This window comes from Pelodiscus sinensis, chromosome 8 (assembly GCF_052426305.1).
Source record: "Pelodiscus sinensis isolate ZL-2025 chromosome 8, ASM5242630v1, whole genome shotgun sequence".
Lineage (NCBI taxonomy): Eukaryota > Metazoa > Chordata > Testudines > Trionychidae > Pelodiscus > Pelodiscus sinensis.
Genome location: NC_143059.1, coordinates 64,312,616 through 64,331,869, shown reverse-complemented (window position 1 = coordinate 64,331,869; position 19,254 = coordinate 64,312,616). Strand labels below are relative to the sequence as shown.

The 19,254-nt window shown below is 39.9% G+C and overlaps 1 protein-coding gene across 22 annotated transcripts in view; it reads left to right on the top strand.

The window, feature by feature from the left end:
• The first annotated feature begins 3,827 nt into the window (after nt 1-3,827).
• Nucleotides 3,828-19,254, top strand: part of TCF7L2 (transcription factor 7 like 2) — a 227,750-nt gene continuing 212,323 nt past the window's right edge. For 10 of the 22 annotated variants that reach the window (XM_006134984.5, XM_006134983.5, XM_006134978.5 and 7 more), the window contains exons 1-3: nt 3,830-4,631; nt 4,892-4,958; nt 5,163-5,287. In XM_006134984.5, coding sequence (XP_006135046.1) covers nt 4,443-4,631; nt 4,892-4,958; nt 5,163-5,287 — 381 coding nt within the window. In that variant the 5' untranslated portion in view covers nt 3,830-4,442. Of the gene's footprint in view, nt 4,632-4,891; nt 4,959-5,162; nt 5,288-19,254 lie in introns of all 22 variants that reach the window. The other 12 variants (XM_006134979.5, XM_075935454.2, XM_014579443.4 and 9 more) reach the window with 3 other exon arrangements.

Sequence of the window (19,254 nt, the reverse complement as noted above, 5' to 3'; positions counted from 1 at the left end):
TTCTCTAATTATCTAGAAAAGTCAGACTTCTATCTTTTGGCTCTGTAGCCTTGTCTATCCTAGAAACATTTCCCACCCTTGCTAAGGTTGGTGGAGCTGCATACATGGCAGTAACGTTGAGGATGCCAGCACAGACAGAGCTCCACGTGGTCACCTTTGAAACACTCAAAGTCCCTCAAACAATAGATTAAAATCCTAGCATGGTCAACTCAAGCCATTCTGTGCTTAGGATATAGATGGGTAGAGTTCTGTTCTGTGCTTGCAAGTCTACAGTAGAGGGGCGTTTGGAGAAGACCTTAGAGGCAAAGGTCCTGTCCCACATGTAAAGCAGTGTTCTACTCAGTCCAAATGGTAATTAGCAAACCATATTTCTCTATTAAAGACATGGCTGCTGAGGGGACATGAATTATTCAAAATAATTTTTCATCTAAGAAGGTGTTTACCCTACTAGCCTGGACCAAAATGTTCCCTTTCCTCTCTGTTGTGGAATGTGGATTGTGTATCCCCCTCCCTCTGCTTTTCATGGACTAGTACTGTTGGTTCCTGCTGCGGAATCTTTTGGGTTGAAAGGCATTCCATGAATATAAAATGCTCACTATAAACAATACAAATTCCCTAATTTGACCTTCTCCCCATTGTTTACCAAAGCAAGCCCAATGTAGGGAGTACTGTGCCAAGGCTGAGAGCTGTGATGATCTAGACAACTTTGCCAGGCACAGGACAACTCTGCCAGGATAACTGATGTCTATGGAAGGCCAAACTCTCAGCACCTGCCTTTGACACACCACCTGTTGCTTCAAATTGGGTATCAAAACAATCAATCACATGTTTCACACAGTGGATTAGCTTGACTTTTTTCCCTCTGAATATTATATTACTCTGGCTGTTGCAAGTTACACATTTTTTATCTTGGGTACCCTCCAGCTAACAGGTGCTCTTGACCCTTTGGGATTTCATTTCCCCAAAGGCATTTGTATATTTGGAACTCTTAAAATTGGAAACCAGGAAATAAATAAGATCTGATGTGTATGCTACTAGGAGTAACTCTGATTCCTTAATTAAATAATGGCATTCTAATAAATGACAGCACGGTGACTTGCCATTGTTTTTTTTTTTAAATATTGACATTTGAAAGGATAAACATGTGTCATAGGAAAATGCATAGGGTTAAGATAACTAAAGCCCTGATCCTGTGATGAACGTTGTATGAGGTCCCTTTGACCACATGGGGATTCTGTGCAGGTGCAAAGATCCAGCCATGCAGGTGCAGCGAAGAATATGTTCCAGGATTGGGACCTAACACTTGTCTCAGGATTTGCTAGGGACAACCTGTGCACCTGGATTCCCAGTGCAGGATCAGGGCCGAAAACTTTAGCGCCTGATCTTACAACCGTTTAGGAACATCAGTAGTATTACTTACATGAGGAATCCATAAATAAGCTTATGCATATGCATAACTGTTTACAGAATCAGGTCCTTTATTTGTTAGCTCCCTGAGGCGGGGATTGTCCTGTATCTAGTAGGAAACCAACCACACTCTAGATGTTAAACAAGCAATGGCACTAATTACAGTGCAAAATTGTTAGGGAAGAACGTTTGCCAAAAATCCAGACCAGATCATAAAAATCCCTTTAAAACAAAAGAGTTTTTTTGTTAAATTGGATCATCTTCTAATGCTTGGTCCTATAAAGTAAGCAGAAGTTCAGGTTGCGTGGTGTTTCTAATCTCACCTCACACCAGAGTTAAAAAGATTTTAAAAAATCAAAAGGCAAACAAAATTGAGTATATTTGTTACTGTGGTTTTTTGCAAGTAAACAACTTGCAGAATGTAGCCATTACATAGCCAGGGATAATTGAGAAGTGTGTGACCAACCATAGCTATTTTGAAAATGTCTAAAAGTAAAAACAAGTTAGTCAAAAGACCAGAAGAAAAAGAAACTGTTAAATCCATTTGTACATTGATTTAACAGTGAAGTATTTCATTCTTCATGTTTTTACTTGGTGTCTTGAAATAATCCCTTTTCTGTCTCCATACTCCCATTTAGACATTGTTCACAGACTTATTTATTTATGAAGTCTGAAGGTTAGTCCCTACCTGCTGAGACTAATTAGCCCTGTTCTTTGTGTCCTATGCAATCCTGTCTGATTAAATGTACACATTTGTTTTACTTCTTTTCATGCTTCCTTTCACTCTATTTCTGCTTTACTGATTAATATTAAAGTTGTAAGTTGCAGTGATTTTTTTATTTCTATTTTGTCTGCATCTTTCCCTTTAGTATGCAAATTTCTATGTGAACTTTTTAATGCCTGAGAATTTGTTAGCCTTGTCGATCTCTGTATTATTATTTTTATTATTCTTTTCAGAGAAGACAGTTTAGCTGAAATCCCCAAACTCTCTAAATATTGCATGACAAATTGACTTTGTTTTGAAAATCCTACGTGCTGAATGGCCCTTAGTAGGAGCAGCAGGTTAGATTTCTTGGGGAATGTTTGGATTATTTAGTACAGCCCGTCTCCTTGCTTTCTAACACCATTTTCCATTAGGCAATTTACTAATTCCCATTGAATTTACTGTCTCTGTGCCCCCCTCCCTCCTTTGTTCCTTGCCCATGTTAAAGTTTCCCATTGACTAGACCATTGTTAAAATTTGTCACTACTAGCAGATCAATTTGTTTTCCTCTTCTCTTCAACACATTATATTCAGGTACCAGATGTCATTTCTTGCATCTGCATTATTCTGCTCCCCATTTTGTTGCTGTGCAAAGTCTGCTGTTTGGGTAGTGACTTTTTTTTTTTAAACTGCTGCCTCAAATCCTTGAACTGAATACCCTTTCCTTGTGTCTTGGTGGTCAAAATCCCCCCTTCAATTATCTACATTTGGTAACTCATTTGCTAGCCGGCTGTGGGACCATTCATGTGGTCCTATTTATTCCAGTGCATCTGGCCACTTTCATTTTAATTTTCCTGTTGTGATGCTTCCAACATCAGCACCAAAACTTTTCACCTCTAAAGTCACATAGTTCTTGATCTCCCCCCTCTCTTACTAATTAATGCATCAATCACATTCCCTTTCGTCCCATTTCCCCCCATTACGGTAAAAATAATATGTCTGACAAAAAGTTTTTTTTTTTTTGAGAAATCTGAACACTAAAGAGTTATCTTGCCTATTTTAATCCAACAGAACTATAATAACAACAATAAATGTAAAAAGAAAACGCTAGGTAAGAAAAGAGCTTTTATGACATTATTATTTTAGTTTCTTACCTACAACCATTGGCCATAAAAAAATCTTAACGGTTTAACAAAGCAACCCCAAAACCTAACCACACATAATAAAAATACTGAAACAGGGGAGCTTTGAGAAATTGCACTTTCCTTATGCATACAAATCTATCTATTTAATCGTCTCTGCTCTGCAAAAGTTAGTGCTTTGCAAACAGCAGGCAGAGGGGCAGGCATCTTTCCCTCTTTTCCTAACTCCTGTATATATATTTTTTCCTTCTTGTGCAAATTGACTTCTGAAGTACAGTGCAATTTTTTGCCTTCTCTCCCCCTCCTGCATGTGTTTTGTTTTCCTTTGGGTCATTCCCTTACAACTGATGGATTCCCTCCTCCCCCTCCATTGTCTCCCTTAAATCCTTTCCCTTTTCCCCCACCCTAACACTCTCTCTCTCTCTCTCTCTGGCTCTTGCCAAAAAGGATCATTGTTAGTTTCTCCACTCCCCCACCCCCCTTCCTTCTCTTTCTCCCCTCGCTCATTCCCCAAACCTGTTTATTTATGCACACGTCACCCGGGGAGCCCCCGCCCCCTCCTGCATCTCATTAAGTGCCTAGTGTGCTTCTCTCTCCCTGTCAATAATCCCGAATCCCAGACTTCTCCGTTCCTCCGGATTTCGATTCCCCTTTTTCTATCTGTCAATCAGCGCCGCCTTTGAACTGAAAAGCTCTCAGTCTAACTTCAACTCACTCAAACCCGAGCGGCACGGGCTCCCTAGATCGGCAGCCGCTGCCCCCCCAGCCAGCTGACTTCTTGTTGGGGTTGTTTGTATTTTTTTTTAAATTCCCCTCCCCCCCGTCTGTTTTTTTTTGTAATTATTATTATTCCCCCATTTGCTGTGCGTCCGTGCGCACGCTGATCCGCTCCCTGGAAGAAAGAAAGAGAGAGAGAGAGAGAGGGGGAAAAAAATCCAGAAGAAGGAGAAGAAGAAACCCAAAGTCACTGGTGCAAAGAGCAAAGGAAAGACATTTTTCTCCCCTCCTCCTCCTGCTTTTTTTCCCCTCCCCAGGCGGAAAGAGAGAAGAAGAGAAGGAAAAAAAACCCATTCACCTTGGACTTTTTTTTTTTGCAAACTTTTTCCTTTCTTTCCCCCCCCCCCTTTTTCCCCCTCTCTCCCCTTTCCCTCTTTGCAAAATTGCTGCTGGTGGGGTGAGCCGGGAGGAAAATGCCACAGCTGAACGGCGGTGGAGGGGACGATTTGGGGGCGAACGACGAACTGATCTCTTTTAAAGACGAAGGGGAGCAAGAGGAGAAGATCTCCGACCACTCCTCGGCCGAGCGGGATTTAGCTGATGTCAAGTCCTCCCTGGTCAATGAATCAGAAACGAATCAAAACAGCTCCTCAGACTCGGAGGTAAGGAGGGAAAGCCCCCAAATGCCCCCTCCCTTCCGTGGGTTTGGGGGCACACACAGGTGGGGGGCAGAAGGGGTTTGCTTTGCCACTGGATGTAGCAAGTAGGGCGCGCGTGTGGGGGGGAAGCGTGGTGTGTTGCAATGTTGCGAGAATGTTTGTTAAGTTTCCTCCATGGCACCAACTTGTAACTATGTTTCTCTCTCTTTTCTCTCCCCCCCCCCTCCACCTTTCTTGTACCCCCCTCTCCCCGGTGCTGCCAGGCGGAGAGGCGGCCTCCGCCTAGGTCCGAAACTTTCCGAGATAAATCGAGAGAAAGTTTAGAAGAAGGTGAGTACCCCCCAAAAAAAACCTCCCAGCTCTGCGGGGCGACCTGCCGAAACCCAGCTGCGCCCGCCGCGTAACTTTTCAATGCAGGAGGGGTAGGCGGGCAGGGGGGGGCACTTTCCAAACAAAGTTTTTTTTTTTATGTGTCCTCTTTTGTTTGCCCCCCTTTTCACCCCCTTTCTCTCTCTTTCTGCCCCGCCATGTTAGCTGCGAAAAGGCAAGATGGAGGGTTGTTTAAGGGCCCACCATACCCTGGTTATCCTTTTATAATGATCCCCGACCTGACCAGCCCGTACCTCCCCAATGGATCGCTCTCGCCGACAGCACGAACAGTAAGTGGCGCATATCCACCGATGTGTGTTTTTTAAACGTTTGCTGCTCTGATTGTACATTTCCTTCCTCTTCCCCCCCCCCCAGCTCTGAGTCCCCCGATGCCTCCTGCATGCCCCCCTCCCCCATCGTTAGAAACTTTCCAAACTTTTATGGCTTTTGCAGAATGGGATTTGTTTACACTTCGCCATATTTTTCCCCTTTTTTACTTTCAGTTTTGCGTCTAGGTCTTTTCACCCCGTGGATTTCGATTCTTAAAAAAAATCCCACAATCTAAAAACCCCAGGCTGTGTTTTGGTTTCTTTTCTCATCAGCTAGATCGCAAATCTGATTTCCACAAAACTATTTATTTTCCCTGGTGAATGAGCTGTTTTCTTCTGCCCTCTTCAGTGGCGTCTTGGTCTCTTCCCCTCCCTTTTTTAACCTCCCCCTTAACCCCTTCCTTGCTGCATAAGCTGTCTGGGATACCAGTGTGCTGTATTGGCAAGTCACCAAGTTCTATAGTTTCTCTCTTACCCTGTTTTGTAAAGACTAGAAACTTTTTTGTAAAGTCCATTGCAAGTTTTCTGGCCTTTTCACTTGAGTTCAGCAGTTTCACTCTCTGTCTATGGCAAGTGTGGTTTAAGTTTTTACACGTTTTGAGGTGGTGGCGGTTGACACTGAACTACACACTAACATCCTTGATTATTTTACACATGCACAGACCTTGATCAGGGAGATGCATCCATCTCTTTAGCGGTGACAAGGAAAAGCCCTTCCTTACCCCGACCTAAACACGTTGCTCTTATTTTGCAAGGGGAGAAAGACCTGAAAGGAGTTCTTTATTTGTGTGTCTTGCTAAAATAAGTCCTGGAAGGGCTTAGAGCAGATCACAGACTAACAGTGATACAATAAACAGAAACTGTCTTTAAAAATGAATACATTAAACACCTTCGCACATAGAAGTGTAGTCTTGCTGCAAATAATAATCTTAATAATAATCTTGCTGCAAATATGTATGTGTGTGTCAGTGTGAAGGGTTGGATTTTCTTGGGAAAAGAGTAAGTGTGTGTGTGTGTGTGTGTGTGTGTGTGTGTCTGGTGGAGGAGGGAGGGTTAGTAATTGTAGTTCAGATAGTGGAGTTCTATTAAACTTTGGGCTGTGATGGGGTAGGCTTGGCTGCTGTTTCTCCTTTGATGTCTTGGAGTATCTATCACTAACTGCTATATGCCCCGATGTAGCACATATCAAGACTAATTTTTTTAAAAGGAGGGTTTTTTTTTTAAATTATGAATGGTAAACCCATGGGGAATACAGAATGTTAAGAAGTGTTTGTTTACACTTGCCCAGCAGTTGTCTGTTAGCATTCTTTAGGTGCTTTTAAATCTGAAGGGTCCCCCGCCATTACCATGTATCTATTTACACGTTTTTTTGTAACCTGAGAGAGCAATTTGAAATAATAGATCTACTGTTCAGTAGATGTTGAATCTGTGGTAATGGCTTAAGTCTTGGACGATCCCAGTTTATCAGATCTACAAGTGTTTCAAAGCATTAAAATATTAAACATCAGGTCAGACTTGCTTTCGCTCAGTGGAAGTGGCAGTGACTACCCAATAATAGCAAATATAGAGGGATAGAAATGTGAAAAAAATATTTTTCTAGTTTTGCATGTATTTAAGGATGTGGTACGTTGTGGTTATTTTATAATGGTTATCTTGTAAGGCTGCTTTTCAAGCACCATGATATATAAGGCAGTAGAAGAGGGTTTTTAATTTGCAGTTTGCAATTGTAATGAATGGAGAAGGGAAAGCATAGGCTGAAATGCATTCTATTTTGCTTCCAATTTGGTTTTCGATGTATTCCGCGTGTGCATCAGTTTAAAAAAAATATATTTTAAATCCTGTAAGTGATAGGTCAAGATTTAAAAAGCAGTCTCCCAAAAATTACTTGGTTCCAGATAGTTTTATATTGCAGTTCTTTAAAACTGTAAAATGCATTTCACTATTCCCAGATTATTAGCTTAATTGAGGCATTACATTTGGTTTTTATCTCCTTTTTATTTTCAAAAGTATTTTTTGTTACAACAGATATAATTCCTTATTACATTTATTTGCCACTTTTTTCTTATTAGAGTCTAAAGATCTGGATCATTTAGCAGTTACCTTTAATGGAAGGATTCCTTCCCTTCTCCCTAGATTTAAAAAAGGCCTTCCTAAGAATGTTCTATTTGTATGAATTAAAAGTATTGTATAAAAGATTACATGTTATTTTATTGTTGACATAGCAGGTGGCCTTGTAGTGTGTTATCAGATGGATTCTAAAAGGGATATTTTCACTCTCAATAGGCAATTTTATTATTTGCTCATCAGGAAACACAAACCTTTTCATATCTTAATCCTTTTTTTCTTTCACATTCTGTATGCCTCCGTGTTTGCTTACCATTTAATTATGGGCTGAAAAAATTAAAGTTATTCATTTAGGCCTGAAAGCAAAATAATCTAAGGATTAAGCAGGGTAAATGTGTGACACCTACTGTATGTTCTACATGTATTGTCATCTACTAAACCACCTAGATTTTATTTTCAAATGCAAGTTGGAAATGTACAGAAAATTCTGCATGGTTATTAATTAATATATAAAGAAAATACGTATTGTGTAGACTTCTAATACCCTCTCCTTTAAGCTTTTAGATAATATAAGGTAAAAAGGTGGAACAGCATAATTCTTTTTCTTTTTGGTTGCTGCTGTTGGGATGCATGAATTTTGGTTTGGCAGAATTTTTGTTCATGGTAAATGTAGCTGCAGCTGTCTGTTGTTCAAGAGCAAACTCTTAAGAACACAGATTTCTGCTTTTCTGTTTTAAAAATGTAAAGAATTATGAAGTGTCATTAAATCTGCTTATGATGAATAATACATTATCTCAAGAATAATGCTTTAATTGTTGAAGACTCCAGAAAGCCTGATAGTAGTAATTTTATTATAAAATGACAAAGATTTTTCTGTATAATGTTAATTTTGTCTTTGATAGAGTAATGTGGATGGCTTTTAAGAATACAGATACACATTAAGAAGAGATCTAGTCAAATAGAAAAGAAGTAATGCATCTGAGAATCTCGGTCTTCCTTGTACTTGAAAGAGGGACGGTGGTAGCTGGCTATTAGGAAAAGAAATTGTTTTCATGTCAAAGTTTAAAAACAGAGCAGTTGTATTTAATTTGAATCCTGCATTTAGTGTTTTAGTTAATGTTTCCAACTTGCAGAAATATTTTAAGAACCTTTACCAGTACGTTTTTTCATATTTTTATTAGAGCGATTGCATCTTCCTTTGCCCTAAAATTGTTTGCTTTCCAAGTAAGAGATTTGTTATTAGGTTGCATGTAAGGCAGCGAGCCTCTTGTGTTCATTTCTGAATTTTGAATGCTTGGAATTGCAAAATATGAGAGCAGCTCATTCACAAAGGTTTTTATGTTCAGTAAAGGAAACTTTTTTAAAAAAGCGTAATACTTGAAAAATGCATGTTTTCTTTTATCTAGTGAACCAAACAATCCTTTTTAATACAAAGAGGTAGACACTAAAGTGTGAAGGGTTAATGGTGGTCCTTTTTTTCCCCCTTGAATTGTTTTGACAACACTTTTCAAAGTGTGACATTCCAAGCCCCCCTGCAATACAATGTAATATTACTGTAATTACACAGGTCATTACATTTTAAATAGAGAACAATAAAATGCTTATCGGTACTGAAAAAGAACAGGTGTTCTTGCCCTTCTTTTGGTATTTATGCTAATTGTTTTTCATCTCCTTCAGAAATATTTATGGCTAGCATGTTAAGATTTCGGCATCAGTACGACAGTATTAATTCTGTACTAATGGTTGAGGTTTAATGTCTGCAATATGGATTATGGTATTAATATCTACCAGCTAGTTTAATAGTGTAGCTATAACTTAATATGTCAGCATGTGAATGCTCTATGATACTTAGCATTCAGTGATGTGTGTTATTCACTCTATCTCTCTCTTTTTTTTAGTGGACATGTTTTTAATAAAGTTTCTGGAATTATGTGGAAACATGGTATTCTATAAGAATTGATGGTTCTGAGGCATAAATCAGTTGGAACATACAATATGGAACTTCTGAATGCTTAAATAACTGGATTGCTAGTTTTGCATCAGAGCGAATCAGGATTGGTAGTGCACAATGGTAAATAGCCTGGATTCTGTTTAATTTCTTTTCCACAAAGAATCTGAATGTCAGATGATTTGATTTCATTTTAGGGAAAATACAGCATTGGCTGGCCAGCCAGCTTCTCTCTGAAGGGGCTATGAAAAACAGTTATAGCAAAGTTTCATGTTTCTGGGAGCTTGCAAAACAATATAATGCTGTACTGTTACTTGAGTGTACAGGATAATTGCAGTACTGCACTTCATTAAAAATAATATTTGCTTTGGAAAGTGAACATTTTAATAGGTGCACCCGTGGCTGATCTGTACTTGAAAAATTACAGTAAATGCCTTTCCAGGTTTTGAATGCATTCATACATTAACTGGGGTTGGATTTTTTCTATTCTTTTCTCATGATTTTTTTTTTTAAATTTTGCTTTTTGTTTTCTTGAAACACACACATGTACGTAGTTTAGTCAGCTAAAAAAATTTGATGCAGCTATCACTGACGTTTATAAATCAGAGTTCAGGTTTTAAAAAAAAGTGTTTCACATTTGTCAGACTTTCTTGACTGGGTCTCAAAATCAGATTAAAAATGCCTTGTAGAGAAAGGACAGCTGCAGATTTTTGGGGTGGACGTGAGTTTCTGTGCCATGACTAAAACTCTGAAGACCTTTTCCCAGCTGTCTGGGAGTTATGTGGAAGTTGGATTATTGGCAGTTAAGCATGAGACAACCTGGATTTAGCAAATGCTCTCCTACACAGGAAGTAGATGACATTATATTGGGGGAAGGGAGGAGATTCTTGTGCAGACATAGGAGCAGGCAAGAAGTAATATACTCCTTTACCCTATCCTCTCACCCCTCCCAACTTCACCCCATCCTCTCCTCCCTCCATGCCCTCCCATGTGTTTGCAATTATATAATATATAGGGTAAGTGTGTGTAAATATTTTTAATGATTTGTAAGTGAAATAGGGTCTTATCACCCCTGCACTGTATTTGTTGTGAGAACTCTTGTTTCGTGGTGTTTGTAGGGGGTGGTGTTGAGTTCTGTGTGTTTCTTTAGGTACTGAATTACTGTAAATATGCAAGTAAGCTTTAAACTTGGATTCATAATTAGGCACATTTGTGAAGGAAATGGTTAATTTTACAACCAAAAGCAAACTTGCACCTCGACAGGTCTGCTGAAAGAAATGTGCCACAGTCATTTGCTGGCAAGCAGCACGGGGTCATAAATCCACAGGGTTTATTTACAGCCTATAACACTTATGAATGTTAAGATATTTGACGCCACGCTGGCCTTATAATATCCAAGGTCCACAGACACTGGCAGTGGGTCAAATTTCTTTCACTAATTATAATCAATGAGAGATGGGGGTGGAAATCATGAAAACCCCAAAAAGCTAAGAATATTACACTCCTCCTCCTAACTGCAGGTTTATGTTTTTGCTTTTTACGTAGGATATAGTTAAGTTTATAATTAATACTTGTAGTGCAGAAAAATTCCGAGAGCAATTCTAAACAATGTGGAGAGCCAATTTTTTTTTAAAGTTACTACAGCTTGCATCCTTTATGAACACACTGAGTGTATTGTGTAGTGTATCTAGATACCAACCCAACAAAATATTTCCCAGAATACTTAAAGAAACCTGATACCTGGAACTGCCCTTTAATTTATTGATGTGCCACTGAGCTGGAAAAAGAAAAATCACATGCCAGGATTAATGCACACAAGTTAAATGCATCTTGGAAATATGTATTATTAGCCTGATTTTTTTTAAAAAAAGATGTTTGGATAGGACTTCGGTAAAAAAACTCCATTATATGAAAACACACACCGAGTACAGCAGTTACCAGCTGTCGCTTAAGAACAATAGTTGAATAAAAAAGGTTTTCTGTGCTTTTAAGATGGAAAAATCTGAGTTTGCAAGGAGGAAGGTGTTAGGGAAGAGAAATTGAGGTAGTTTTGGGGGGAAGAAAATGCTGTCTGAGGAAGTGTAGTGAATCCAGACACCAGTGAGGGATTATTGGATGACTAAGAAAGACTGCTAACTATTCCGGAATTGAAAAACATATTTGGATGAATGACTAAAGGAGAAGTTGGGGGCAAGGGTTTGACTCTTAAGTGTCAAGGAAGCCATGAGGGCCAGGGGAAAGCATTGCTTCACTCGCTAAAGCTTGTTGTTCATGGCTCATTCTCTTGATTAAACATGCTTTCCTAGAGAGGACAGTTACAGTATAAGTGCTTGCCTGCACATTGTGTGTGTTTTAAATCAGACAACATGATTAATAAACGATGCCCAGGTTTTAATCTAGTTTTGTTTTCTGTAGCGGTTTTTTGATTTCAGTATCCCTATAGATTACTGTCACATCCAAGTCAAAGATACTAGCATGTAAGCTGGGAGAGAGGGGAAGAAAAAAAATTAGAAATCTATTCTTGTCCTCCATATGTGGGTTTCTTCTACAAATCATGTAAATTGTGGTGTTGGTTTTTACATGCGTGCGCGCGCACACACACACACTGCTGTCATTACGTTTTCTACAGATTAAATGTACAGGCAGTTTAGTTGAAGGCTTTATGCATTTTCCTAGTCAATGGAATGCTGTAGCTTACTAGCCTCTGGGGATAAATATGAATCCCTTAACACCACATTACCAAGATGGTGTAGTGTAGTACCTTTTGAACAGGTTATTATCAACCGTGATGGTCTTCCATTTCCCAGAATACGTCACTCCTCTCTTCACATCTAATTCCATGTTGGCAATTCAACCCATTCTGTTTTTATTCTTTTGTTTTAGGTGGGCGAAAACCTTGACCCTTATTCTCCTTGGGGTCATAGGCAGGCAACAGTTTGGGCCGGCGCTGAATGAGTTAAGTTGCTGGCTAAAGTTTGGCTTCATGAAAATAAATTTGAGGCCTGGTAGGCATTAGCAGGGCACAGCACATTTACAGAGCTTAATTAGTACGAACTGTAATTGTTCATGGGCTGCCAGAAGGAGTAATGTTCAGGAAAAGTGGAGTCGTTCTTTTGCAGTCTTCAGTTTTAAACCGATAAATCACTTGCATATTTGTGCAGTGATTCAAATGGAGCTGAGACCTCTCCATCTCAACATGTGGTAAATTGTAAAGTCAATGAATTACAGATGTAGGGTACAGCGAGATTCTTGAGGAAAATGCAGAATGAATGGGAAAGAGGAACGCTGTAAATATTGACTGAGAGGATAACTGGATTTCTGCTTGCTGTGCCAATTATGATGCACTAAAAACTTTAGTAATTTTGTTCTAATCAGTTTAAAGTTTCCTTAAACTAAATGCAGGGGTCTTGTTTGACTACACTTGAGGTGTTTTGTTAATACTGAATAACAATGGGATTCCTATGTAAACACAGTGGACAGCCTGATTACTCCCAATTAATTCATTTGAGCAGTGTATAGTTGTTCCTGAATGAATTAGTAAGGATGGGACACTTTACAATGATGCTGCAGCTGCTTTTTTAATGGGACATGTTGCGGTAGAGCATGTCTTTGCGTTCTAGTTGGGAGGATACTGGGAAGATTGTCGAGTTAGGTTCTGCATTTCTTATCCACCCAGAAATTCCATCTACTTCCTTGGGACTTCCTGTTGGCAGGAGCAATGTGGCATGAAACCCATAATCTGTACAGCAGAGTTCATTTTTAACTGCTTAAATGGCTAATGCTGCTTTCTGATACAGACAGAATCCTTGTATTCATCTTACAGTTATTAATGGAAGAAGACTTGTCTGCTCTTTACCTGATCCAGAGACCCCTCAGGTCTGTGGAAAGTGTCCCAGTGATTTCAACAGACTTTGGATCATGCCCTAGATGCCATGACCTGACTTCAAAGTTTTGCAAAAAGCAGTAAAAGGATTTTTTTTTTTTTAAAGAATGACACTTCCTATCTTGTCTGGTCACTGATTTTTAATATTTTAGATCTGTACAAGTATATATTATTTTATAACTAAATAAAATAACTCTTGGGGCCAGATTCTGCAATAATAGGACATCAGAAGCGTGGCCCTCACTCGTAGAAGGCTGGTCTATAGGGCTTATTTTGAGGCCCCCTTCCCTGTCAATACTGCCTTTCCGGTGTGAGTAGGTGGATTTGTATGGAAGCTGTAAAAGTTAATGATTGTTCTCTGACTCACAAGCTGCTGGTTTTAGTTTGAACAACAAAAAAAAATAATGACAGTAAATGATGGAAATTATAGGAGACACGTAGGCCTTGGTGAGAGGAAAATATATTTACGTTGTTAAAATGTTTTTGCTTCTTGCTGAAGGAAGTGCAAGCAAAAGAAAAGAAGATCTGTAGATAGTGTCTCTTTGTTGTCAGATGCTTAGGGTGCTGAATTCTTTCAGGCATATGGTCAGACATTTAAATCACATTCTTAGATGCCCGTCCATGTGGATGTTAAAGATCCCATGGCAATTTTTTTTTGAAATGGGTAGAAGATAATCCCTGTGTCCTGGCTAACAGTTTCCTCTGCTCAGTAAAACAGATGATTTTAATGCCCAAGGCTCTGTGGGAAGTAGTGTTGAATGCATAATGACTGCCATGTTTGACTACAATCTCTGTATTACCAGTGCTGCTTTGAAAGTGCTCTGGAGTGCCTAGGGTGTGAAAGGTGCTATAAAAACAAAATCCCCGTCTGCCTAAGAGTTCCACTGTGGTGTACTGCGTTGCACTCCCCAAAAGAGAGGGCGCCTCAGAAAAAGGAACTAGTGCAGCGTCCTACGTTTTGGCATGTGTGAGTTTGAAATGTTAAAAGCAAATAGTGGAAGGACACCACCTCCGACTTTTAGGAGATGCTTCACTGCCACCATATAAAGGGCCAAGCCTGTCCAACACTCATAGGAATCAACAGCTATCCTGCATATGGCCTGGTCTATACTAGGGACAAGTAGCTAAATCAGCTTTAAAATCCTGTCTTGTTTAAACGGGTGCAAATCCCTAATGAAAGTTAGTTTAACCCTTGCTGAAATTGTACTGGGATTGAGCTGGGATTGATCACTTATATAGATAAGCAAGAGCCCCTCCATTACAGGTTGAATTAGATCAATTTAAAATGGATGTAGTTAAAGTGGTGCCACATTACAGGTATGGATTGGAATAGCGATGTTCAAACTTTGTGTATTGGGGACACCTTTTACTCAACATATTGCTGTGTGTGCCCACCCCCTTTACTTTATAAGGGGCTCTGTGCAGTCAGTTCCATGGGGCTGGCAGTTTGGTACCCCCATATAATCACTTTGTGACCCCCCAGTTGAGAACCCCAGGATAGGTTTGATGTGGAACATTGCAAATAGATAGCTGCATTAGTCAACTTCTGGATTCAACCAATGATTATTGAAAGGTTGCAGCTGGTTATTTACTGGTGTAAAGAATCCCATGAAATAATCTTAAACATATCAGAAGAATAAGATGGCAGCCAGGCTGGCTACTTGTTTGGTTGTCTTGAGCAGTAGAGGAGAGAGTCTTTTCTCCATCTGTGTCTTTGTAGAGAGGGATGAATTTATTGTTCCTGGCTGGATGCCACTTGTGCATTTTTTGTTTTGTTCGCCTCCTTCTCAGGCCTTCCCCCAAAGAGAATAGAACTAAGAGATTTTTTTGTGTTTATACAAGAAATAGAGACATGCTAGAAAGAAGTCATATTCTTTATGGGAGTTAGTCAAGCACATAACTTTTGTAATAGCCAAAATGTAACTGTATAAAGGAAAATATATTTCCCCATAAAAGATGTTTAACTGCATAAGGGCAAAATATCATCAGAATCTATAGACAAGGCCTAATTCATTTATTCATTTTTTGGGAGTTAAGTGTAATTTTTGTTTAACTTCAATTAATTTTTTAAGAATGTGAATCTCTGAAAACTAGACCAAAAGTGGAATTGGATGAGTGAAAATGGAAGTTGGAATCGTGACAGTTTTGTTAATATATTCGTAATGTGATTATCTGCCTGGTTACATGTGCATATCTGTGTTTACGTATGTGATTTATATTATTCTAGTATGTGTACTTGGTTATCAGGTATCTATCCAATTTTAATTGACAATATGAGATTCCTGTGTGGTTACCCAGTGCACAGCTTGCATTCGGGATCTACAGGGTTTTGTGGGAAGAAAAGATTCGACAAGTTTCCATTAAGCTCTGAATCGGGCAATTGGAAAAGAGGAGAATGAAATGAGCTGAAAAGAGGAACAACTTGTTAGTGTTGCATTCTGTGCTTGGAACGAGAAACCTCTTTTAGACAAGAGTGGTTCTCAGGCCAAGAATTTCAAACTCGCAGAGAAACCTGTCCAGAACACAAAAGTTGTTTGAACAGGGTGCAGAATTGTCACAGTAATTAGAGCAATCTCCGTTTACTGAGTGGCAGCTTTTATAAAGGATAGGGGATAAAGGGTTCAAATTCATCTTTCTCTCGCAGGGATTCACTTTTGATGAACTGCTTCTGTGTATGTGAAGGAGTATGTGCGTGTGTGGCCACATTTTCAGCTACTCATCATTAAATTGTCCTTGTTTTATATGAACCCAAGGGTTGGTTTATTTTTTTCCCCCCTCTACTGACAATTCCATACATTATGCTATTGGTATTTTAATTGGACTCCTACCCTACTAGGGCGATGTGGACTAAAATTTGCCTTTGCTTTGCTTTAGGAACAAACATTTTAAAGTAAATATGCATCATTTTAGACCCCATACTTGCAATTTCTGACTCTTGCAAACAGTCCCAATAGCTTTAACAGGCACTGTACAGACACAAATAGATCCTGGATAGCTTATTCACCAACATGAATGTTTACCAACAGGAAGAAAAGATTAAGAGTCATTGGGTGTTAAATTAGGCCTGCTCTATGCATAAACATTAGCTTGACCCAGCTACTTCGCCTAGGACTGTGAAAAATTTCACGCACTACTCTGTGGAGTTAGGTCAACCTAATTCCCACTGTAAATGCAGCCAGACTGCTAGAAGAATTCTTTGTTTCACAGAATTCTTCTGTCCATCTACCTGCTGCTTCTCAGGACTTGTCTCCACTACGCCAGAGATTGATGCTGCAGAGATCGATCCACCAGCCTTTGATTTATGTGTAGATGCAGTAAACTGATCTCCGAGTGCTCTCCTGTTGACGTTGGTACTCTACCAAGATGAGCAGAGTAGCCGGTGTTGACGGGAGAGCAGCCCCTGCCGACCTTCCTGCATGCAAGACGCTATGATGAGTAGGTTGACTTTAGTTAAGCTGTTTGCGTAGCTCTAAGGATGTAACAATGTAACTGTTTAAACGGTTAGCTGATAACCCTGAGCTTATCAGTTACCATAACGATTACACACCGGCTCCCAACTTAGCTGCTAGGGAGCCAGCTGCCACCCTGTGCTGTTAGCTCTGTATCAGCTTTATGCTGCAGAGCCCACAGCATATAACCATCTAACTGCTAAGATTTTTTAATGGCTACGTGATTGCCTAATTAACTGCTTTTTAACATCCCTAGTAGCAGAAGTCATGTAGGATAGATTGACGGTGAGGGTTAGGAAGGACAAGGCCTCAGAGAAGTGGCTTGATTACACTGATAGGGGGAAAATCCTTCTGTAGTTGTAGGAAGTGTCTATGCTACAGCTGTAGTTGTGCTGTGGTAGCTGTAGTTGTGCTGTGGTAGCTGTAGTTGTGCTGTGGTAGCTGCTGTCCTGTTGGGGGGTCTTCCATTGTAGTTTGTAAACCCTCCAGGGCAGAGACCTTTTTCTGATTATTTATTGTGATGTCAGTTTTGGGTGCTGTATAACTTAAATAACTCAATCCTGCCCCCTTCCTTCATCGTTGTCCCCAAATGCTCAGGTGAACCTGCACACACAAAAAACTTTGTTCTGTGATACTGTACTGCCAACTCTAAATGCAACCTTCATTCAGGAGAGGGGAGTGGAAACTAAGGATGTTAAGAAGCGGGTAACTGGGTAAACGTGTAGTCGATGCAATTTGTATCGGCTAACATTTAGTCGAGAAGGGAAGGCGCTCAGAAGGAGCTACCCCCGCTGCAGCTCAGCAGTTTAAATGTAGTAAGAGCAGGGTGTGTAGGCAGCCGGCTCCTACTACATTTAAACTGCAGAGCGCAACGGGGGTATCTCCTGGACCCAGTGCGAGTTAGGACTGAACCAGGCTTGATGAGTCCCGGCTCGTGCTGGGTCTAGCAGCCTCCGTCTGAGCAGCCTCCTGTCCACGGAGGTCCGGGGGGGGGGGGGGGGGGAGGAAGCAAGTGGCCCTGCAGAGACCGTGCTGGGGGGGGAACCAGCTTTTAAGTTGGGCTCCTCCCCCCCTGCTGCCTCTGTTATAGAGGCAGCAAAGGGTAGGGGAAAATGCGAGTAGTTGACTAATCAACTGCTCTTTTACATCCCTAGTGGGGACTAGGGTGGGTGGGAATGAAGTGTCAATACATTCTTCCTTTCTGCTCCCATCTCTGCAGAATTTGCCAAGAAGAGATAATTCAACCCTTTCTATGGCTCAGTTTTATTTTATTTTTTTGAGATCTGGGACATCCCCAGGGAAGTTGGGGGACAAAGGGTCCTATCTTGCCTCTTACATATATCTTGCATGAGAAATCCCATTGAAGTTCATGGAATTACTCTCATGACTGAGGATTGGGCTCTTAGGTATTTGATCACTATATTCCAAGACATAGATCAGATCATGACCTAAGTACACCTTCAGGTAGAATACTTGTAACTATGCCCAGAAGTTCTTGAAATAAGACACTTTCCACTTTTTATTAGAAATTCTAAACTATGTCAAATTTTCACCAAAAAGAAACTTACTAATATATATACTGAGGTCTTATTAAGCAAAATCTGGCAATTTCCTCTGGAAGTGGACCATTTTTGAGGTGCATCTGGACCTATTTCTTAGCAAAATCAAATTTGTTATTTTGAGCAAAGGCAGAATTTTGCATTAAAAAGTTGTGTGAACTTGCTTATGTGCAAGTTCTCAATGCGAAAACAGCTGCCCTGTCCAACCTATGAAAGGACAGTCAGTGCCTGTGTGGTTTTTTGTTTTGTTTTTTTTAATGCAGCTCCTCTTAAAGTAGATACATTCTTTGTTCACTTTTGTAGTGCTCTGTTTGTCTGTGCCTTTGGTAATGTGAATCTAGAGATTTCCAAGGTAAAGTACGCAAGAAGAGGAATTTCCTTTGGAATTCCATGCAGTTATTAGGTAATTCTGGTAATTACGTTCATTTTCTCAGCTGCTGTCATGACATGCAGTAGAACGTATAATTACTTTTACAGAAGATCTATGCTAAAAATTTAGTAGTCTAAAACGTGCAGCCGCACAAGCCAGTTCTGATACATCGACCAACCTGAAAGTCCTAGCACTGTGTTGGTCCAACATTAGAAACAGAGCATATAATTGAATATACCTGTTGCAGTTTATTGTTAATTTATCTATTAACATTACCTTCCTGCACCCAACCCCTTGTGTTTTATAATCTGAACATTTCTTGGTAATGGCTGTCTTCTCAGTTACACTTGTACTGTTGTAATTCGCCATCACTCAGGGTAACTTGATACCTTATATTTGGTTATCGAATAGCCTTTCCATTACTTTGAATTATTATGGTAATTTTGAACCTGTTAACAAATAACAATAGGTGCCTCTGTAATCAATGCCATGGCTCCAGTTAAATACGGATAGAGGAAGTGGTTGTCTTCTATCCATAAGCCTCTTGAGATGTGGTCAGCAGAACATCACTTGTGAGGCCAGCAGAATGCTTTGATTTGCCCCTTTTTTTTTTTTTTTCTTTTTTTAACAGCTCTTTATTCAGTTGCAAGGCACA